The sequence below is a fragment of the Malurus melanocephalus genome, unplaced genomic scaffold (assembly GCF_030028575.1).
Source record: "Malurus melanocephalus ecotype Western Australia unplaced genomic scaffold, MMel_1.1 scaffold_381, whole genome shotgun sequence".
In the NCBI taxonomy this organism is placed as follows: Eukaryota; Metazoa; Chordata; class Aves; order Passeriformes; family Maluridae; genus Malurus; species Malurus melanocephalus.
Window position 1 is genome coordinate 203,743 of NW_026623613.1, and position 22,109 is coordinate 225,851.

Sequence of the window (22,109 nt, forward strand, 5' to 3'; positions counted from 1 at the left end):
TGGGGTTAACCATTTGTGCTCTCGATGAACCTACTATGGTTGTGAGTGTTTTTCCATTTCTGCAGCATTTTTGTTGGGGGCAGCAGCGTTTCCAGGGACTCCCTGGGCTCCAAGGAAGGCATTTCAGCTGGGACTGTCAGCAGGGTTTGTCAGGCTTGATTTCCTTTGTCCTTTTTCCTTGTGCTACAGAGAGGCCAGGCAGTTTCTCATGTCTCACTGATCTTGTTTGTGAGGGACAACCCCCCACACTGAAAATCTAAATGCAGAATTCAGCTTCTCTGGAGAGGGTGTGGCCTGTGCCTGCCTGCTCTGCCCATACAAGCCTGCAGTGTCCATGGGAGCAGGGACTTGTCCAAAATGCACTGTGCCTCTGCTGGGAATGATGTATCCCTGTGGGAACACCAGGCCAATATGGATTCACGGGCTTTGGAGCGGACCAGAAATCCTTCCTGGGCAGCAAAGAGGGAAGCCTGTTGGAGGTCCCAATCCAGAGCTGATGGAGGAGAAACTCCTGCACCCAGGAGCTGTGAACGTGCTGGAGGTCTCAGCCCCTCATGGTGGCTGTGTCCCCTGTCCCCAGGCCCTGCAGGCTCTCCCAGATGGGCTGTGGGTGGGCAGCCAGGCAGTTTTGTTCCTTGCCTGTCCCTCAGGCCATACCACATTGCTGAGGGTTGCTTAGTGACCAGCTCCACCGGGTATTCTTCCTGCCTGAATGGGGCTTTTCTCTTGCAGAGAAGTTGGAAGAAATTTCTCTTAGACCTTTCCCTTCCCCCTCCCTCCTCTTTTGTCTCCCTCTSCTCTGGGAAGCACGAAGGGGCTGAGTCCCACTGAGCAAGGATTCCCCAGTGGGTGAGGAGGCTTTAGGGAGGGGCTGGCAGCCCCCAGCCCACGCTTTTCCCCAGTGCGGAGGCTTCCCAGAGTCAAGGGAAGGAAACTTCCCAGGAGGCTTTTTCCACCAGCACAGCCTGTTCCCTGTTCCCTTCAGGCTTTTCCCTCAACACAGCTGGCAGAGTTTGATGTTATCAAGGGTAATCYTGGTTGGAAGAAGAGCCTTTGCTGTGGTCTGGAGTTTCCCAGCAAGCTCAAAGCCACATCCTTTCTAATCCCAGGAAAGCGATTCTGACTTGATAGTTGCCCTCACCTCCTCACTTTGCTCCAAGACATGCCATCCCACTGTGGGCTGGCTGAGGTGTGGCACACACCTGCACACATTCCCTGGAGCACCAATCCAGCTGTGCCTCACCAGAGCCACCTGCTCTTGTGGCATCGGGTCTGGAGTGGCCACAGGAAGCTGGGCAGGGCTGGAGGCGGCATTTTCCGGCCAATTTGCAGCCTGGCACAAACCAGTGGAATGCAGCCTGTGGGGAGCAGCTACAGCTGGAGCACTCTAAGCAAGAGCCAGGTTTCAGGGCTGCTGGGCAAGCTCCCAGCTGGGTGAGTGTCCCAGGGTGAAAGCAGCACTGCCGGGCTGTGCCAGAGTAGCCCCAGCCTGCTCAGTGTCACTGCTCCGAGCCGGTGCCATGGTTCAGGGCCACGCCAAAATCCGATCTCCACGGCTGGCAGGGCAGCGAGCTTGTCCCTGTGCCACCAGGTGGCAGCTCCTGTTCAGGGTCCTGTGCCGGCTCTGGCACCGTGTCCAGGTGCTGTGCACAGCTCTGTGCCTGCCCAGGGGCTCCCTGGGCCATGGAGGGACACACGGAGCAGAGGTTTGRTGCCTCAYGGCCACAARGTGTGTGCAAAKTGTGGCCTCTGCTCCTGSARCATGGCACGGAGCTGAAGGCAGCAYGGGCAGAGGGCTGAGGGTGGCATCAGGTCTGACATCCTGAGGGATGCACAGACACAGCGACTCCTCTCCTGCACGGACACGACACCCAGCGCCAGCGCCCAGTGGATGCCCCACTGCCAGCCAGGACCTCTGGGGCTGCAGGATTTAAACTGAGATGTTTGATTTGGGGCATAAGTGCATCACTGTGGCTCAGCATGTCCAGAAGCTGCTGTTGTGTCAGCCCTGCTTTTTTTCCAGAGCTCATGGTGAGTACCTTGAACTGTTATTACAGCTGTGCCAGACTCCTCCTGGGCTAAATATTCCCCRCCAGATCACAGAAACCAAAACTACTTGTTGCCCAGAAGCTCTCATGGTGTCACCTTCCTGGCAGGGCTTCTAATATTTTTMTTCCATCTTTGAGTGTGGCTGCTCACCTGTCTAGCAGAAGCAGTGACCACACTCTCCTGCTGTGTTTTCATGATGCTCCTTGACTGGGGATGAGGCAGGAGAAGCAGGCATGGACTTGCTGGGGAACAGGGATGTACCTTGGGGACAAGTGAGTGGTGCAGAGCCCATCTTGTCCCTGCTGCTGGTCACTCTGGCCCTGCTCTCTGGAGCCTGTCTGGGTTTGGCTGCACCAGGAGCAGGGACAACGTGGGCTGTGCACTGTGTCCTGGGGTTTGAGGTCCCTGCTAGAGGTGGCAGCCAACACCAAACCCAGCCAGGAGGGTGCCACTTGCCACTGACGTTGGTGGCATGTCAACACTGTGTCTTTCCTTCCCAGGCAAGAAACTGAGGCACAGAGCAGCCAGAGCCGGAAACCAGTACCCAACCAGTACCCAACTGTTCAGCATGGAGATGCTTCCTCTGGATGTGTTACTCTCAAGCTGCTGTGGCTGACTGGGTGCTGTGGGATGCTGCTCCAGGCCAGCACAAAACGCTCTGTGCTGGGGATTTACTAGGTGCTATTTATGTTCCTCGGTTGCTAGAGGGTTTGGGGCAGTCCTTGGGTGCAGATGGTGGGTTCCCTTTCCTTTCCTCTGCTGTGTGGACCTTCTCCATTTCTTGGGGATGTGGTTGCAGGTAAATCCAGTTGGACCAGAAAAACTACTGATAATAGGGGAGGGAGAACAAGATAAAGAAGCAGCCCATGGCTTTGTTTTGCAAAAAGCAGGTCCTCACCTGCCAGGAACCTTCACCTCCAGGTGCTGGAATAGGGCCCTGCAGGTAAACAGCTCCAGGGGGTGCAGCAGGGCTCCTCTGCCAGGCTTAGCAACAGGACCTTGGGTGCTGCAGGCCTTTCCCAGCTTGGCCTGGCACAGCCCCTGGGGTGGCAAATTCTGGAAAGAGGCTTTCTGAGTCCTGAGGTCATCCCAAGGCTCCCTCCCATGGTAGCCATGCAGTGTCAGATGGGACCACAYAGGTGGGTGGACATGGGGTCACCAACCCACACTCAAACACGTTGTCCCCTCTCCCCAGCCCTGGGGACAGAGCCTGGTTTGACCCCATGGACATGTGGATTCGAGCAGAGCTCAGGAACTGGCTGCAGGCAGGGCAGGATCAGTCACATCTGCTCCAGACCCAGCAAGAAGGGGAATGCAGCAGTTTGCATTGACACCCTGATTTCTCAGAAAGGCTTCCCATCCCTACACCCCTCCAGAGCATAGCCCAGGGCCTCATGCCAGTGGAGAGGGGATGGCCTTTGAACTGTGTGTTTGGCTTATCTGAGCCCCGGTCCAGGGCTGCCCGAGGGCTCTGCCATGTGCAGGCAGCTGCGATAAGAGCCGGGTTGGGCCAGCAGGGCCACGGGGAGTGAGCCAAYATGAGCCAGCCTAAGCCACATCCTGGCACTGCTTGCGAGGCCCTGACCTGCCACTGCCACCCATGGCACTGCCCCCAAACCTTCCTGCTTTGGGGAAGAGCAKGAGGGGATATAGGATATGTTTCCCTGATGGGCCACATTCTGCCCCCCTGGCACAAAGATCACAGAATCACAGAACCAATTTTCTTGGAAAAGGCCTGTGAGACATTGATTCCAATTTTTGACTGCACACCACCTTGCCAACTAGACCATGGCAGTGAGTGCCACATGCAGTCTTTCCTTAAACGCCTCCAGGGACGGGGACTCCACCACTGCTCTGGGCAGCCCATTCCAATGCCTGACAACCCCTTCTGTGAAGAAATTCCTCCTAATGTCCAACCTAAACCTCCCCTGGCACAGCTTAATGCCATGCCCTCTCATCACATCACTGGTTGTCGGGGAGAAGAGGCCAGTCCCCACACTCTCCTGTCAGGAGTTGTGGAGGTTATCCCTGTACCTCCTCTTTGCCAGCCTAAACAACGCCAGCTCCCTCAGCTTCTATAAGATCTGTGTTCCAGACCCTTCACCAGTTTCTCTGAGCAGGGCAAACCAGTTTTGCTGCACAGCTGCACCCCTGAGCCCCTTTCCCCACCAGCAGCATGGTGGGGTGGGCAGGGCAGAGGGGCAGAGCACAGCCCAGAGCATCTCTGGTCCCGCAGCCGAACGCAGCCACCACCCTGCTGTCACCCCATCTCCAGCCATCCTCTGTGTCCTCATTCCCCGATTATGGTTGTCGTAACACCTACACATCCAACACAAACCCGAGCAGAGAGTCAGGGAGCATCCCCAGCCTGACCCCGTTTCCCCGGGGCGGGGAGCCTGGCGAGCGGAGCTCCGGCCGAGCTGCTCCCGCTGCCCTCCCTGCCCCAGCGGGCAGGGGCCGTGCGTCAGCCTCCCGGGACATCTGCTGATGAATTTTTCATGCTGCCACGGCCRTGCCTCTGCAGGCAGCCATATGGCCCCGCGTTCTCCAGGGGGTGACACAGCCACCCGCTCTGGCCCCGCTCTACGTTTCAGTGACGTGCTCCATGAGCAGATTTTTGGCACTTTCTTAAATGCACCTCTGACCCGTGCTTAATGAATTTGGATATAGAAATCCTCCAGGAGATTTTTGGAGATCTCATTCTCCCACCTGCACAGTTCATCATGGCAAAGACCATGAGATTTTCCTTCACCAGCCTGTGGCCGGCAGCCAGCTGGTGCAAAATGTGTTTATTCTCCTCTCGTGCTCTCTAGCCATGAGGAGGGATTGGGKTCTGTTTCCAAGAAGTAATCACTGGAATAAAAAGCCGAGGCTAAAAATGATACTTGCTGGTTTTCATTGTAATTTCTTTTATGTTCTTTTCCTAATCTTTTTTTTGGCAACTACCATCCTAAAAGGTTTTTCACACTTATTTAACTTCTAAATTAAGCACCACTTAATTTTGGGGCATAGTCCAAAATGCATTGTAGCACAAAACAAGTAGAGCAGATGAAGAACTGTGCATCTCATTTTCACCCCGCTGAAAATAAAACCAACAGTAGAAAACCATATATTATGGAAACAGAGAGATTTGAAGAAACCAGCTCCTCCAGCCCTTGAAGCTGCCACTCCACCRGCATTTGCATGATTGGGCCATAAATGTTTCCAAATGGCAAAATCCTGACTTTCCTCAGGTCACTTCCTCTGGACCATTGGTCATCCATCTGCAGCCAAGCCTTGCTGTGTCCCTTGTGACTTACTCGAGCAGTTGGTAATAATTAGCTGYGGTTAACGAAGGCCAGAGTCAAGAGCACGTGAGGCAAGGCACCGGATCGCAGGGAGCGAATCCAGCGGGTCAGAGCAAACAAGGCAGACCCTGAATCATGCTCAGTGGGGACAGCTCCAGGCTGGGGGACCTCTGAGCAGGACCCCAGACTCTTCACCACACTCTGCTGGCTCTGAGTCTTCCAGACACTGCCAGTACCCCTGAGGGCTGGGAGCAGCCTTTAGTGAGAGAGGCAAAAAGCGTAAAATCCCTCCATCGATGTACTCCCCTTTCTCTGAGCTGCCTTTTGCCACTGGGGTACATGTGACTCCCTCTTTCTGCCTGTCCTTTTGCAGCTTTTGCTCTGGCTGAGATTTATTTAGGCTTGATTTCATCCCTCTGCATCCAAGTGCTGATGGTCTGTCCTGTCCTTCCAGCTTCTTGCCTGTTCTCTCCTTCCTTGAGACAACTGTGCCCAGCCAACCTTCCTGCCACTGCTCCCTGTGCCCTGCAGGGATGGTCCCCTGCACRTTTTCTTTAAAACCAGCCTGCCCACCATCCCTTCGTGGTATCCCAGGTCCAGCATCCTGTGTCCTGGCGGGATGAGGCCAGTGCTGACACCACTGCCACCCTCAGACCTGCTCCTGTGTTCACCACAGCCTGGGCACTTCATGGATGCCAAGGCAGTGCCAGCCCCACACTGCCAAAACTCCCAGAGGACCRGGGCTGGCAGTGGAGTGATCTGGAGTGATGGAAACAAGTGGAGATTGRAGCAAACTCCTGTTAAAATGGGTTTTGTTTGGAACAAGAAGCATCATTGCAAACATGCCTGGGCAGACTGGAAAGGAAACGGGGAGTGGTTGGATCCGAGGGRATAAAGGAGTGTTGGGGAAAATGCAGCTGTGAGTACACCTGGGGTGACCAGTGGGATTCAGGAACAGGGATGGGGTTTGGCCCCACATTTGGGGCTGAAAAATGAAACAGGGTATTTGTGTAGGGGCTGGAGCTGGGTGACCCTGGAAAAACACCTGAGTGCTCAGGGAGCCACGGGCACAGGGTTTGGATGGAGCAGGGCTCACCACCGTGCTGCTCCCCGAGTCTGGTGACTTCCTAAAAATCCAACCCCCMAAATCCATACAGCTCAACTGAAAAGGCTTGTTTGCCTGCCGAGTCCCTTCCCCCGCTGCAACAAACATTTTGGTATGCATATCCTTCAGTTCACAGGCTGGTTCTTTCGGAGTCGAACTAAAATAACACCGAGATATTCTTACAAAAAAGAAACTGGAACACATCCTCTCCGAAAATACCAAAATAATTCATGCAATTTTTCTCCCAAACCTGGTTTTCGTTTTCCTCGACCCAAACTCTTTGTCGAACTTGCCACAAAGCCCCGAACTGTTTTGTTTGCTGCAAACACAATTGCGGGTGGGAGATCTGTTTAGCCAAAACGTGGCCGGGGACTCGGGGGCAGCACCCCATGAGTGTCCCTCTTCCTCCTTAGTGGCAGAACCCCACCAAGGTCCCCCTTGTCCCTTTTCCCCCGAATTTGCTCCCTCCTGGCGGGTTCGCCGGCTGGCTGCGGGTACGTGACAMGGTGCTGCTATCGGGCACCCAAAGGTGAGCGTTCGTTTCCACTTCAGAGCCTGCAGTTTCTGATAAGCATAAAATACCCCGGACACGMTCGGGGGTGGCACCGTGGGGCCCCCGGGTGTCCGTGTGGGTGCAGCCGCCGGTGAACAGCACGTGTTTGAGTCAGACAAGAAAGTTACAGAAAGGGGAACCCTTTTTATGAGCTGTGGGTGGGTTGCACGAAAAGGAGGCAAAAAAAAAAAAAAGGATAAAAACGAAAATCGCAGTTCCCTTCTGGTCTGGGTAAATGTTTAATCCCCAGCTCGGAGAAAAAAAGCAGCTCAAAAGTGCTTTTTTTCTCAGCAAGTCTGAACCAGTCAGCCTGGTGCCTCCTCCCTCCGGCTCACACCCTCCCTCCCACCGCTCCGGAGGAATATCCCAGCCTGCTCCCAAGTGCAGCTGGGCACCGGGGCAGCTCGGAGCCAGCCCACGGCGGTGTCCGCGCCCACCGGGCTGCGAGAGGAGCGGCGCCGGGAAGTTTGTGTGCCGGGGCCGGCAGCCGCGCTCCCGCTCTCCTGCCAGGCTGCAGTGGTTGAAGTGSCCGGGATGGGGTCCCCGCACTGGAAAAGGCTCTGCCTTTTGCTCATGGCAGGTTTAACATCCTCTCTGCTCCTCTATAGTCACTACTACGCTACGATGGGGGCGCCCAGCAGCCAGAGGATCATAGCCAGGTAAATGGGGACAGGGATGGGGAGCGGGGTGGCAGGCAGGGATGTGCAAATCCAGCATGAGATACCGTGCGGTGCGATGGGGATGGGGAATCGGGGTGCCGGTGTGGTCCCCTTGGGGCGGGTTATCCCTGCTCTGTCCCCGGCCCTCGGCTGGTTTGGAAAATGTGCTCGCAGCGGGCTCTGCCCGCACTCTGAGGAGTCCTGGGCACCGGCTCCTGCCCACGGCCCCCAGCCGACCCTAGAGCTGCCCAGAGCGGGACCCCAGGGCCGTGGGGGTCTCCAGGGGTCCCCGCGTGGGTTCAGCCCATCACAGTGCAAAGAAACCATTGCAGAGTCCAGGGATGTCTGAGGGAGAGGATCAAACCCGCTTCAGCCGCCGGCCAGAGCGCCGCGTGTTCCCGCCGGGCTGGTGCAGGATCGCAGCCGGCTGATTGTCCTGGGGAGGTTTGAGCCCCAAGGAGCTGCACCGACCCCCCAGAGCAGAGGCAGGGCACGGCTGCCCCGGTCCCCGATCCCCCGGGCTGTCCCGATCCCGTATTTCCCGGGCTGTCCCGGTCCCCGATCCCCCGCGCTGTCCCGGTCCCGTATTTCCCGGGCTGTCCCGGTCCCCGATCCCCCGGGCTGTCCCGATCCCGTATTTCCCGGGCTGCCCCGGTTCTGGATCCCCCGGGCTGCCCCCACCTCTCGCAAGCTCTCCGGGCTGCAGCGTTTTCCAAACTCCGGCAATTTGCAACTTCCCCTTTGTCTGCCTTCCCTGCATGCTCCAAACCTCGCGAAGCCMCTTCTGAGCCTCCCCCGAGCCAGGCAGGGGTTCTGGGGTGCCCCAGGGAGAGCGGATGAGCGGGCAGGGGAGGGAGCCCGCACAGCGCTTGGGCTSCGGGAGCAGCTGCCCTGTCCCCTGCGAGCATCAGGTGATGAGCCAGGAGAGCGCTGTGGGTGTCCCTCACCTCCTCTTGGGYGTTTTTGGGTGCCTGGATGTCACCCAGGAATGGGGGATGCTGTGGGGACCGGAACGGATCCTGCACACAGGGTGACATTTGCTGTGGGATTTGCTGGGGATGCAGCTGGCTGGACTGCCCTGAGGTTCACACCTTCTCTCTTCCCCAGCTGGGAGCTCTCCTTGCCTGATGCCATCCTGCCCAAGGCAGAGATCCCCTCTCTGCCAGGCTGGTGGATCAGGGTTTGGCTGTTCCCACCCTCCCCGTGCCCGGTGCGCAGCGGTGCCGGAGCCGGTGTTACACGGAACTGCTCAGGGCACTCACAGTTGGGGTGTGGAGCAGCTCCCCATAAAGAGTTTTATGTTCATGAGAAGGGAAACTGGAGCCCGTGAGGGCAGCAGAATGTGCCCAAGGAGCACAGTGGAGCTGGGAATGGAAACCAGCCGTGCTTGGCACAGGGTGTGAGAGCAGGGTGTGCAGGAAAGCCATGGGATGGAAGCAGGGAGCAGGTTCCTCCAGCACATGGCAGGCTGTCACTGCCTTACCCTGCCTGGACCTGCCACAGCCCCACGTCACCTTCCTTGGAAGGCAGCCCAGGCTCTGGCCCCTTGACCGATGGGACCAAGGGTCAGCTTGTCCAGCCCCMAAGAGGGGCCCTGGGTGAGGTAATGTGGAGCTGACCTGTGCACCAAAACTCTCCTGGACTCCCCTCTTGACTTGAATTTAATTCCTACTGCTAAACCCAAACCACACCATGGCTGATGGCTCCGATTGCAAACACGGCACCCCATGAGTGCAGCTCGTCCCCACGGAGCTGTGTCCCTGCAGGGATCGGTGCTGCCCTGCTGCTGGTGAAGGGCTGAGTCCGGAGCTGGCCCTGGGCTGGGGGCATTCACACAGCTGCCATCACAGAGCTCCCTCCCTGCTGCACCAGCGGGGACAGCAGGGCCAGAGTCCTCACCTGTGGGTGCAGGTGGCTCTGTCTGTGTGAGCGGTGTCTCCATGCAGAGCTGCAGGGGGACAAAGGCAGTCAGGAGGAAGCTGATGCTCTGATGGATGGTGGTTGCTGCCAGCACCCAGTCAGCCCAGGACCAGATCCCCACAGCAATCCTGAGTCCACCTCCAGCTCGGCACAAAGCTGGTGGCCCTGTGGAAATGGGCAAAGTGCCCTGGTCCCTGCAGAGCCAGCCAGGCAAGGATGGAGGGAGCCAAATGCCCCAAGCCCCTGGGGTTCAGCTGGGYACAGCCCTGTCCTGGTGCCTGTCCATCCCCCCAAACCCCACTGGTGAGGTGTTTGGCTCCACTCATGGTTTTATTATTGGGGAGAGTGGATGAGCATGGAGCTCTGCCCAGCCTCGCTGTGCCACTCCAGCCCTGCACCAGGGAAAGAAGCGTTCTGGAGCTCAGCCCTGCATGGTGAGATGGAGCAAGAGCGGGTTCTTGTTGCTGTTTTGGCTCCCTTGGATGTCTCTGTGGGGCCCTGGGAGTATTTGCTCAAGATAAGGCTGGAGTTTGTGCTCACAACACTCACACAAAGCGTTATCTTCCGGAAATGAGGGATGGCCATGGACCAGGAACGTCATATTTGTGAATGTCACAGTGGTGAGGGAGCGCACCCAGGCTTGGCCAGCTCTGCTGCCACCGCCGGTGCCCGGGCAGTCACAGCCACTCCTCCCAAAGCCCCATTGTGCATCGCTGGGTCTCGGGCAGGGTTGTCATCTTCTGAGTCAACCAAGCAGCACGAGGTCCTTCACCACATCCTGGCAGGTGACGTCAAAGCGCTTGGCTCCTCATCACGCTGCTGTCTGGTGGGGGGCCAGCTGCCCCACACCCTTCCCGGCAGGGTTTGGGCAGCAGCATTGCTGGGGAGCTGGCTCCAGCACCCACAGCTGGCAAGCAAGTGCAGGGAGGTGCTGGCACCRATTTATCGGTTCAGCACAAAACGATGAGCAGGTGCCACCCACTGTGTCCGGCCATGGGTGGAGGCGAGGCCCAGSTCCCGTGGAAGGTCAGTGGGAGCCAGGCTGCCTGTGCCCACCTCCCTCCATCCTGGGCACAGTCAGGCCGAGCCCCCTGGGCTCCCACAGCATCCCTGCAGCTCAGAAAATAGCACAGCACCCTCCCAGTGCCACTGCTCAGGGCTTTGCCTTGTCCTGCAGGCACTGGGCTGAGCCAGGGGAGGGAGAGGGAAGAAATGAGAGCGGGAGAGCTTGGAGAGCTGAGGAGGGACTGGGTGGGCAGAGCGGTGCCCCTGGGGCTGGTGAGCCTGAAGGGAAGGGCTGGGAGGTGGTGGGGCTGGGCAAAGCTGTTTGGGTACAGCTCAAGCCTGGGTGTGGTGGTTGAAGGTAATGGTCTCAGGGTTTGGTGTGGGTGCATCTCTCTGGCCAGAAAAGGGGTGGGTGGCCAACCCAGGGGCTGCACACGGGGAGCTCAGTAGTTTACAGGAGCCAGCTCTGGGGTCGGAGCAGGGAAGTTTCTCCAGTCCCTGGGCCATGGGCTGGGTGGTGGAGGTGTTGATAAGCTCTGCTGGTGAGGCACACGGGCTGGGGATCGCCTGCACTGTGCGATGGAGGCACTGTGGGGCTGGGGAGGCTCTGGGCTGAGCTCCCTGCACTGGGGTGAGCCCACACTGCACCCAGAGCTCCTGGCTGAGAGAGGGCTTTGCTCTGGAGGGTGTGCTGTTGTACCTGGGCTCAAAGGGCAGCTCCCCATGCAGCCCCCAGGTCTGGTGCAGCCTTTGATGGCCTCGCCCTTGCTGCATGCAGATCCTGGGGACACCAAGGCAAGACACAGATTTGGTTTAAAGGCTGCCCTGCTCTGCTGGGGCTCAGCCTCCCACACCCTCAGCACCCCCTCCCAGGGGCTGGCAGTGCTGGGATGGTGCAGGGAAGGTGCTGGGACTAAAGCCTGCTCAGCACTGCCTGCTCGTCCACATCTGGGATGCTCCAGCCCCAGTGCCAGCCCCCAGCCAGGGCACTGGGCTGTGCCTCCCTGTCCTGCTGTGCCCCCAGAGTGGCACGGAGCGGGGTTTGGGTGGCAAAGGGGTCTGGATCTGCTCCCGGGCAGGGCTGTGAGCACTGTGGGTGTTGACAGGACCATGGCAGGACAGAAACCCAACGCCCGCTGTGCCCCTGTGCCAGGCAGTGTCGTGCCAGAGGGAGCTGGAGGGGAAAAGCTGTGCTCCCCACCTGCCTCTACCTGTCCCCAGGCTCCCAGGCACAGATCCCATAACAAGGAGCCCTTGTCTCCTCCACAATAGCCCGTTCTGGCCGCAGCACCTGCCGGCTGGGCTGGCGGGCGGGGCCGGGGGGCTCTGAAGGGCCTTTCTGTGCGGGGATGAATGGGAGCCTGTTCCCCTCCGGTGGGCTCCCACCTCCTGCTCGCCAGGCTGCCACCCTGCCCACCCCCTGCCCCGTGCCCCCCGGGGGCTGGGTCAGCTCAGCCTGGCCCCGTGGGGCTCAGGGCACCCCAAATTGTTTGGGGTGGGCAGCCCCTGGTCCTAATAAAGGATCAGGGCATGCCCCAGCTGCCCCCATGGCAGAGGGGGTCCCATGCCCCCCGTGCACCCTGAGAGCTTCCAAACCCCAGTTGCTGATCATTTCTCCAGTGCAACAACTGAATGTGTCCTGCTGGCCTGGCCTGCTTTTTTACCAGCCCAGATCTCGGCCTCAGGAATGGTGGAAAAAGCCAGGGAGTCCTCAGCAGCATTCCCCAAAGGCTAAAGGCTGGGCTGGGTGTAGATTTTGGTGTGAGGGAGTCCTGGAGGTGGGACCCACCAGGTTTATGGATGCACAAACCGTGTATTTTGCAAATCCACTCACAGATGGAGGTGGGTGGGCACAAGCAGTGATGGAGGGAGGCAAATGGAGGGGTCATGGTCGTGCCCTGCAGCTCTCACAGTCAGAGTGCTCAGTGTTTCTGTCTCCTCCCAGCCTGCTGCAGCCGGAGCCGCTGGTCCTGGCTGCCTCGGGGACRTCACACAGAGCTGGCAGCCGCAGGTGGGCTCTCGGAGGCAACTTGGACAGGTAAGGAGGGAAGATATTCCGCCATCCTGGGAGGAGCTGGGAGCCCCTTGCCTGCTGTGGGATTCCCCAATGCCCAAGAGATGGATTTTTAACTCTGCTGTATGTTTTCCCCATCCCAGTGGGAATTCCTTCAAGCCCTCTGCCGAGCTGGAGGAGCCGGAGCCCAGCGGGAAGCAGGTAACCATTGGCACAGCACAGTGATGTCCGTGCTGCCTCTCTGTGCTGGGCTGTGGTGGTTGAAGGGCTCTGTGGGGAGGCTGAGGAGGTGCAGCATCCTTTGCAAGGGGTTTGTGGAGGAGCAGCCTTGTCCATCCACACGAGCTGTTCTCCCCAGGCCTCCCTGCTGCCATTCCCCAGTGTGGAAGAATTCCCCAGCAGCATCCACTCCCTCCAGCCYTGTGACTCCTGGGCTGGAGTCTTGTAGAGATGAACCCAGGCTCTCTGGGGGCTGTTCCTGTTCTGTTCTCACAGAGCAGAGCCTTTAATGGGGTGCCCACACCCAAAGGTTCAACACCTTTCATGCTCTCAGGTGGCTCTGTAAGCCCTGGTTCTCCCAGCCCTGCCCAGCTGGGTGCCAAAGGCTCTTTGGCAGCAGCAAACCCAGGCATGAGGCAGTGCCCTGCCTGATGACCCCGCAGAACATGTGATGGACAAGGACATTTCTGTCCCTGGGTTTGTCCTCCCCTTGGTGCCTGCTGAGGGGTGGAGGTATCAGAGACTGAGCAGGGATTCTCCTTCCTCCCTCCCAGCCCAGCCCCTGCCTGCACTCAGTGATGGCCAGAGCAAAGGCTGACCCCAAATTTCGGGAGATCTTCCGCTTYGACACCCCTGTGCTGATGTGGGACCAGCACTTCACCCTGGAGACCTGGAACAGGCTGAAGGCACGGCACGTCCCCTAYGGCTGGCAAGGCTTGTCCCTCGCAGGTACCGACCCAGCTGGGATGTGGGGCAGCCTGAGGGAGCCCAGCAGAAGGGGACTGGAGATGTGGGATAGGCAGAGGAACCCTGCAGAGGAGCCAGGGACCTTCATCTCTTCCCACCCCACCTCCCAGGGCACAGGGTGGAGGCCACAGCTTTGCAAACGCCCCTTGCTGCATCTTGTGACATTTTCCCTGAATAAAAGCTCCAGTGTGTCCGTGATTATTAACTGGCGCCGGAGCAGCTCAGACAACCCTCTCCATTGTTGTGCACCGAGATTGTTTCCCTTCCCACCCCAAACCCACTCTCTGTTCTCCCCGGCAGCCACCGGATTCGATCCCTGGGCTGGGAAGTGCTGGGAATGGCGAGGGGGAGAGAAGCAGAGGCAGTTGCAAAGAGACATTGTCAGGAGGGGACGTGGCCAGCACAGGCAGCAGCATTGGCAGGGCTGGGCTGGAAATGTCTGGCTGCATCCCTGTGCCTTGCACAGCCTTGAGTGRCTGCAGGGGTAGGAACATGGGAGATACACGGAGGTGACACCAATGGCCCACCTGCAGACACTCTCCTGCACGGGGATGGTGTTGAGTTTTCTTGTGTGCAGCTCCTGGCTGTGCTCTGCAAGCCCTATGCGTGCTTGACATGCTGACGGGGTGGACACACAGCTTTCCCCACTGACCGGTGCCATCTGCTCCGTTCCAGTGGTGGGCAGCACCCTCCGGCTCCTCAACAGCTCGGCCAACCGGCACCTGTGGGACAGAGCCGCCTTCCCCGGGCGCTGCATCCGCTGCGCCGTGGTGGGTAATGGTGGCATCCTCAACGGCTCACGGCAGGGCCGGGCCATCGACAGCCACGACCTGGTGTTCAGGTGAGCAGGAATGCAAGGTGGGATGGGGCTGTGGGTGCTGGGGATGTGCCAGCCCCTGACACGGGTCCTGTGCTTTCCCCGCAGGCTCAACGGGGCCGTGATCAAAGGCTTCGAGGAGGATGTCGGGACCAAGGTCTCCTTCTACGGCTTCACGGTGAACACCATGAAGAATTCCCTCATCGCCTACGAGGAGTACGGCTTCACCCGCATCCCCCAGGGCAAGGTGAGACCACGAGGGTTTTCTAGGGAGGTGATCCCAAATTGTCCCTTCAGCTTTGGCTCCCAGACCTTCTCCCCATCTCAGGAGCCCTCAGTCTCTGCCTGSTGGCATGGGTAATGCCCTTAAACACCCTCCAATGCCATGTCTGTGTYCCTGCTGCAGGACCTGAAGTACATCTTCATCCCCTCGGATGTCCGTGACTATCTCATGCTGAGATCAGCCATCCAGGGCAGCCCAGTGCCCGAGGGCTCGGACAAGGGWGATGAGTGAGTAGCTCCCCGAGATCCCCCAGCACCCCCAGTGAYGCACGCGTGACTCCTGTCCTCATACCATGGCTTCCCTGTTGGGACAAGGAGCTCCACAACTTGTGTGACAGYTCTGCCCTTCTCCCTGCCCTGCTGCAGGCCACACAAGTATTTTGGACAGGAGGCCTCTGCAGAGAAGTTCAAGCTGCTGCATCCAGATTTCCTGCAGTACCTGACAGCAAGGTGAGGGTGGTGAGCACTGTGGCTGCTGCCCAGCTCTGGTCACTCCAGTGCAGACGAGTGGCTGCCCAGTACCAAAGTGCAGTCCCAGTCTTGTCCAGACACTGGAGCYCCCCCTGCCCTGCTGTCTGCACACAAGGCAGAGACATCTCTCCCCTGCCATTCCWGCTCACTGCAGCACAGCTCACATCCCTTCCTACCCCTCCCTGTGCTCACCTTGCTCCCATTCCCCAAAACAAATCACGTTTTGTGATTTGACCTGAGCCTCACATGGTTTGCCGTGTCCCTGCAGGTTCCTGCGGTCAGAGCTCCTCAACACCCAGTATGGCTCCCTGTACATGCCCAGCACTGGCGCCCTCATGCTCCTCACTGCGCTCCACACCTGTGACCAGGTAAGGGGCCACAGGGCAACCATCCCCCTGGGGACAAGGGTGTTCCCCCTTTGGCTGCTGTGGAGCTCCTGGTGACCGTTCCACATGTCCCCTGGCCCTGAAGGGAGTGGTGGTGTTGACAAACCACCCGAGGTGAATCCTTGAGCCCGTCCTTTGCCCACAGGTCAGCGCCTACGGGTTCATCACRGCCAACTACGAGCAGTTCTCAGACCACTACTATGAGGTGGAGAAGAAGCCTCTGGTGTTTTATGCCAACCATGACATGATGCTGGAGGCAGCACTCTGGAGTAGCCTGCACCGYGCAGGGATCATCACCCTCTACCAGCGCTGAGGCCAGGAGCTCGCCCACAGGGGCAAGTCCAAGGACTCCTGTGGCTCTTCTCCTTTTTCCTGAGGGTCACCTTCTCCCTCCCAAGGGCTCTTCCCAGCTGGCCAGCCAACCCAAAAGCAGAGCTGCTGCAACACAGCCAGCAGTGGTGTGAGGGTGACGCTGGTGGAGAAATGTTCATTTCCTYGGGGATCAGTGTGACTGAAAGAGGCCTTTGGGGCACCCAGAAGCGCCACAGCACGTGGCTGTGAGCTGCCAGCCCCACAAACACAGCTGTGGGGCAGCAGTGACCCCGTGGAGAACAGGAGGGGCAGGGTAATGCTGGAAGAGGATGCTGGGAAATGCCCTTCACCTTAAATGCTCATCACCACGGTGGCACCACAGCGGGCAGGATAAATCCCTGCACTGGAGACCAGGTGACAGGAGGTGGCACRTTTGGAGAACTCCTCCCTCCCAGACTGCAGAATGTCCCAGCTCCAGGCAGCTGCATATGGATGTGTGCCACGTTCCAGAAGGATCTGCTCTCCTCCCTGGTCCGTGGCACAGACAGTGGGACAGACACGCAGCGGGCCCTGTCACTGTCCCCTGCTGGAGTCTGGTGTTTTCTGACATCAGCTGTAAGGAGGGTCACAGCAGCTCAGCAAGGACACGAGGAACATGTCCAGGCTCTGAGCAGCCCGGAGATGAGGCTGGCCTCAGCCATGTGGGTGCAGCACTGGGTTTGTTGGCTTTTCTTGCACAGGGACTCTGTGGGACCCTCTCAGAGGCAGCCCCACACCAGGTGGGTCAAAATGATCATCATTCTTAACATCTTAACATCCACTCATCACATCCTTCCCAAAACCCCAAGGGAGGGGAGGGTCCTGAAGCCTTCAGCTGTCCCTCATACACCAGCACTGCTCAGGGAAACCCATCTGGGGAGGCCYCTCCAGTGGGTGGGGGCTGGAGGGTGGACACACATCAGTGTAACCCAAAACACTTTCCCACTTTGTGTAATTACATAAATGTTGAATGATTGCTTTCCTTAATGCCTCTTCCTGYTGTTTTCATGAACTGGGTGGGTGGGATCCCCTCTACCTCCCACAGCAGAGGAGCAGTAACATGGAGCAGAGGCTTCACCTGGGGAGCAGCTCCTGAGGCAGATGGGGATGGGAACGGGTTAAAACCATGGAGACTCAGACTGAGACCTGCTCGTTCTAAGCACGGCCCCATTCCCACTTGAAATGCTATTTTCTGTACCAGGCTGCTGTACAGAGATGGTAAAAGATASCCTGGCCCTGAGCCAGGGAACCTCCAAAGCCCCTGAAGCTCCCAGCAGGCTGCTTCCAGCCGGTTCRCAGACGGCAGGTGAGGCTCCCAGCCTGTTCCAGATGTAATCTCTAGCTCGGGGCCCATCTGGTGTTCCCACGTCTCAAGTTAACCTTTGTTCCCATCRGAGTCACCTCACACTGGCACCACGGCAGCCTGTCAGGCCTGTTTTGTGTTCCCAAACACAGCAAAACCTTTCGTGACATGAATGAGCCTGATCCTCACATCCCCTTGGCCAAGACACTCTGCAACTTCCTCAAACCAGCTCAGGCCAAGCCTCAGGTGCCATCAGCAGCACCCTGACACTCAGGGAGAGCAGGGAGGTGCTGTCATGGTGCTGCATCCTGCCTGGAATCATCAGTTCACAGGCACCACACATGGGGAACTCACCACACACCTTCCTTTCCCCTCTCAAAAAGGGAATTTCCCAGCCAAGGGTGGAGCCCGGAGTTAATTCCATTTTAAGGACTTACCAGCCATGGTAAGGAGCCAGGCTGTACTCCCAGGCACACCACACAAACCATCTGTCACCAGACCTTAGCTCTAAGTTAATTTTGTCACCWTTCCCATGAGTTACTTCAACCTTCAGCCTCTGCAGATACTGAAGTCATTGTGTTATCAGGTTTGCTACGAAGGGTAAGCTCACAACTGCCATTCCAGGAGGGGTTTTGATCCAAAATCCTTCCTACCTGCACAAAACCATTTCTTTCCTTGAAGAATCAGAATCATTACAACTGGAAATCCCTTTATTGGAAAACGCCTTTAAAAGCATGGACTCCAACCTTTACAAAAATAACCAAATAAAAACCAATTTCAACTAGTAAGATCTTCCACAATTTATTTTATTCTGGAACAGAAGAAAGCAGGGAACCACCTTTTCTCCAGCCACCTGCAGATCAGATCCTGGTGTGAAAACAAAAAAAAAAGATGGTGCCAAGAATAACTGGGAAGTTTCTGATTTGCACTACTTCATCTGCAGTGCAGGTCACAGGAGACAAAACCTGACTAATGTCATTGGTGGGAGCAATGTCATTGACTAATGSCATTAGTACCCAAATTCTTTTTGGTTCTAATGATCACTTACCCATGCTGTGGCTGCAGCACCCACTGAGCAGTGAGGAGGAGCCTGTGGCTACACAMAAGTGGCCATTTCACATCATTTCGAATGACAATCAGTGGTCTTTTTTGACATTCAGTCCAGAACAATCGTCCTTCTGCTGCTTCTAGAGCTGGGAGACACCACAAAACAAGGCTGTAACTGTTTTCCTAAACAACTGTTTTCTGAAACAATTTCTACCCCTCTGGTTTCAAAGCACTGAGTAGCTTTCACTTTCCCCTTTCATCACCAGGCTGCCTCTCCACTTTGYTCTCCCTGTTACACCTTGCAAGCCAAAAGCTCCAAGTGCTTTTCCCATTGCCTGATCCTGACTGCAAAACAGCTGTGCTGTCAGAGCACCCAACCTGCCTGATTTGTGGTGCCATTCCCTCCCCTTTCACATACCAGCTTTGATTGGTGATGACGCTCCCTGTCACCAGCTCTGCCGGGCAGCCTGTCAGAAGTTGTTATTGACCTTCTGCAAACAAAGCCAAATTCTGTTCAATAAACCGTAAAATCATTTAGCAGAAGGCAGCTGTCAGCTGCCCAAGACAAAGTGCTGTTCCAGCCTGTGTGTTCAGTGACTGTACATCAAGCAAGATAAAAAATGATTTCTTATTTGCCCTTCAACCTGTCACTGTTTGCATAAGGAACTTGAAAGTTCTTCACAGCTCTAAACTGTGCTATGACAACAGCAGCTCTGTAGCTCTCGGGGCTGRGGGGAGCTGGGCCTGGGGCTACACTTGGCTGCTGTCACACGTCACAGGGTGGCAGGACAGGGGACAGATTCTGTCATGCTGGTGCCACTCATGCCTGTGGACTCTGCAAGGGACAGGGCACCCACTAAGGGAAGTACCTGAGCCTCAGTGGACATTTTCCTCCTCAAGCTGAGTGTCAGACAGGGATAACAGCACATCATGGGCTCAGTGTCTGTCCCACCCTTGGCTACACAAATCCTTTATGTTCCCCAAACCACACACAGTACGTGCACCCAGCTCTTCTTCCTGGGATTTTGCCTAGGAAATCTTCAGAGATTAGGCTCAGCAGGTGACTCAACCTCCCTACAGACCTGGCATATAATTAATGAATTAAAAACAAACAACACACCATACTGAAGAATTAAAAGAATTCTCTTACCAGCCCAAAGCCCAGAGTAGCAGCTGCCCTCATGCCAAAGCCACCTTTGGGCAACAGCAGCCCCAGGATTCTGCAGGACCATTTCCTCCTAAATACAATGAACACTGTTAGCAGAAGTACTTTAAATGAAGTTTGTCCTCTTTTCCTCACTTCTGAAAAAAACCCCAGCACTGGCCCATGGAGAAGAATTAAAGACAGAAATTCTCCATTCAGAAACACACATTTTTTGTCTCAAACTTAGCAGAGCAGAAACCCATCCCTCAAGATAGAGAGAAGCCTGTTTGCCAGGGGACTGTCTCATTCACAGACAAGAAACTTTGGGAGGTGSATGCTATTTAAATCCTTGCTTAAGAAAAAAAAAACCCCACCAGCTTTGAGGCGTTGGCAGTTTGGACCCTTTTAAGCTGTTTCAACCTGCCATTCTCCTTACCATCCCCCAGAAACCTCTCAATCTAACTSTCTTCTTGCACACAAGAACAATCCATCCATCAATGGTGTAATTTGTCTCCGGATTTATCTTGAGAAATGCACTCACCAGACCTAGGACAGCCACATCCCCTCAGGTGAAGGATACTTCAGGGTGTGTCTTTCCCAGGATGACCCTTTGGGGCAGGTGAGCTGCACCTCCCCACCCCCAGCAACMTGATGCAAGTTTGAAACAGTCCCAGGGCACCTCCAGGTAGGCAAACAGAGCAATTACCCTGTCACTAGGCCTATTTCTGTGACAGATACAGTTATGAGATGAGCTGTGTCAAGTGTCTCCATAATGGGCTGTCATACAATCTCTCCTACCTCTAATCCTYCTACCCTGGCTCATCTCTGACCACGCTGAAAAGCAGGTGCTCTGTTGGGCACCAACACCGGTAAAATTCCCTTTCATTCCGTGCTGCCTTTCAGCTTGTGCTCATGACAGCAAAGGGCAGCACACTCGGGTGCCAGCTGTGACAAAGCCTCAGCCTTGATTGGCTTAATTACATTCATCAAGCCGTTGGGCTTTTATATCCCCTCCAGGAACACCGGGGATGCATGACGATATAATTTGATACAACAGAGTGAGTCTTTCTTCTGCAACCCACCAAAAGGACAAAAAAAAACACATTACACCAAGGCAGATCCTGCTGTTTCTTACTATTGTGCAGGTGCACTGTCAGTCCAGCAGATAAATCAGSTTCCCAGCCAGGGTAGTGTTTTTACCCCTTCTTGACACGGTGTTGTGCCCTGTAAACCGAGGAATGGAATGGTGTTAGTTCAGGTAACAAATCATTCCTTCACCTTTGTGTCTCTAACACTGAGCCTCAGAGTTAYGCTTCCACAGAGGAAAGATGAATTTCAGACAGGGATAACTTTTATCATCACTAGCTCAGCTTCCAGAGCAGCTAAAGTGTGCAGGACCTCACACATCAGTTCTTGGCACCGGGTGGCACCTGAGGCCTGCGGGTACACGTGGCTCCCCTACCCCAGCTCTGCGCGGGGTCTCACCCGCTGTGTCCCCCTGGGGTGCTCTGAGACAGCCCCGACAGCAGCGCCCCGGCTGAACCGCACTCGCTGCCATGAAACGCTCTCCCCAGGCGCTGCTGGGGAAGAATCGGCACAAGCGGAGTGAAACCCTGCGAGCCAAGCACTGCTCGGGCCAGCCCGCTGTACCTGGCAGAGCCGGAGCCCGCGGGGCCCAGCGCCCCGAGCCTTGTTCCCTCCAACCACCATGGAGGGGCACGGGGCATCCTCACACTCCCTCGAGCCCTCACTGCAGCCCTACGGACGGTCCCGGCTGCGCACGGGAGTTTCCCGCACACCCTCCCGCTGTCTCCGCGCCCCTCGGGCCCGGCGTGCCCGCGGATGGCGGCCGATAGCGGCCGGGCCCACTCACCACACAAAGCTCCGCCGCCATGCTGCCCCGGTGACCGCGGGAGGGAAAGGGGGCCGYAGAGGCTCATGGGAACTGTAGTCCTGACTCGCGAGGGCTCATGGGAAGCGTAGTCCATCCCCCCCAGGGGCGCGGGGGCTGCCGGGAAGTGTAGTCCCGTCCTGCAGAGATATCCRGCGCTCCTGCTACCCCTATCCCGCTCATTAACGCCATTTATTAATTATTTATTAATTCTTCACCTCCCCTGTTCACTAGAGAGACACGTGTAATTGTGCTTAGCACGCCAAATGCTTCAAAGGGCTGAACAAGCATTAGCTCATGGAGCAAAGGACTAATTAGGTGGAGATTGGGGATTAGTCAGAGATTAGTTAGCAAATGTATGTGCTACTCTTTGAATATGTAATCTTSCAGGATGTGCTGTGATTGTCCTTCACTGTTAAAATCTGACGTGAAATCCACAGGATTTTACCTAACCTATATATGAAGCAATAAATGAAACTATAACTTATATATGAAACCATATATAATCCTATTTAGGACCATATATTATCCTATTGTATATTAAGTCTATATGAACACTTGCAAAGCACAGACAGAACCAAGGGGAGGAAAAATAAGAACAGCTGATATCAATTTTCTTGCCCCAAAACTTTATCCACCCTTGCGCTAAAAACCTCCAGTGAATGGGAATGGAAAGCCAACAAACCAGAATCTGAAAGCAGCAAAGTCTGAGTACGGATGACAACCTCAGTGTCACCCATGAAATGTCTGGGAACTGGGGGATTCACAATCCCTTGGATGTGCTCATGCAAAGTTGCTGGGTTCCCCACAGCACCATCCTTTCCTCYCCATGACTCATGTMGTTTCTTAAAATCTCTCT

The 22,109-nt window shown here is 56.4% G+C and overlaps 1 protein-coding gene, 1 long non-coding RNA gene and 2 other non-coding genes across 4 annotated transcripts; 1 reads left to right on the forward strand and 3 right to left on the reverse strand.

Moving 5' to 3' along the window:
• Positions 1 to 7,236: 7,236 nt before the first annotated feature.
• ST6GALNAC2 (ST6 N-acetylgalactosaminide alpha-2,6-sialyltransferase 2) lies at positions 7,237 to 17,574 on the forward strand. Its single transcript, XM_057378945.1, has 10 exons — positions 7,237 to 7,653; positions 12,524 to 12,616; positions 12,736 to 12,793; positions 13,366 to 13,540; positions 14,234 to 14,399; positions 14,484 to 14,622; positions 14,782 to 14,885; positions 15,024 to 15,107; positions 15,397 to 15,496; positions 15,660 to 17,574. Exons 1-10 carry the CDS (start codon positions 7,529 to 7,531, stop codon positions 15,825 to 15,827), a joined length of 1,212 nt encoding a protein of 403 aa, XP_057234928.1. The 5' UTR covers positions 7,237 to 7,528; the 3' UTR covers positions 15,828 to 17,574.
• A 225-nt stretch (positions 17,575 to 17,799) lies between these two features.
• Positions 17,800 to 21,310, reverse strand: LOC130581056 (uncharacterized). The gene is made up of 6 exons (XR_008966185.1): positions 21,233 to 21,310; positions 20,495 to 20,583; positions 19,366 to 19,453; positions 18,634 to 18,706; positions 18,217 to 18,361; positions 17,800 to 18,035 (listed from the first exon to the last, which is right to left on the reverse strand). It is a non-coding gene; the product is annotated as an uncharacterized LOC130581056 (long non-coding RNA).
• Positions 19,085 to 19,155, reverse strand: LOC130581087 (small nucleolar RNA R38). The gene has a single exon (XR_008966191.1). It is a non-coding gene; the product is annotated as a small nucleolar RNA R38 (small nucleolar RNA).
• LOC130581086 (small nucleolar RNA R38) lies at positions 20,654 to 20,729 on the reverse strand. The gene has a single exon (XR_008966190.1). It is a non-coding gene; the product is annotated as a small nucleolar RNA R38 (small nucleolar RNA).
• Positions 21,311 to 22,109: the final 799 nt, after the last annotated feature.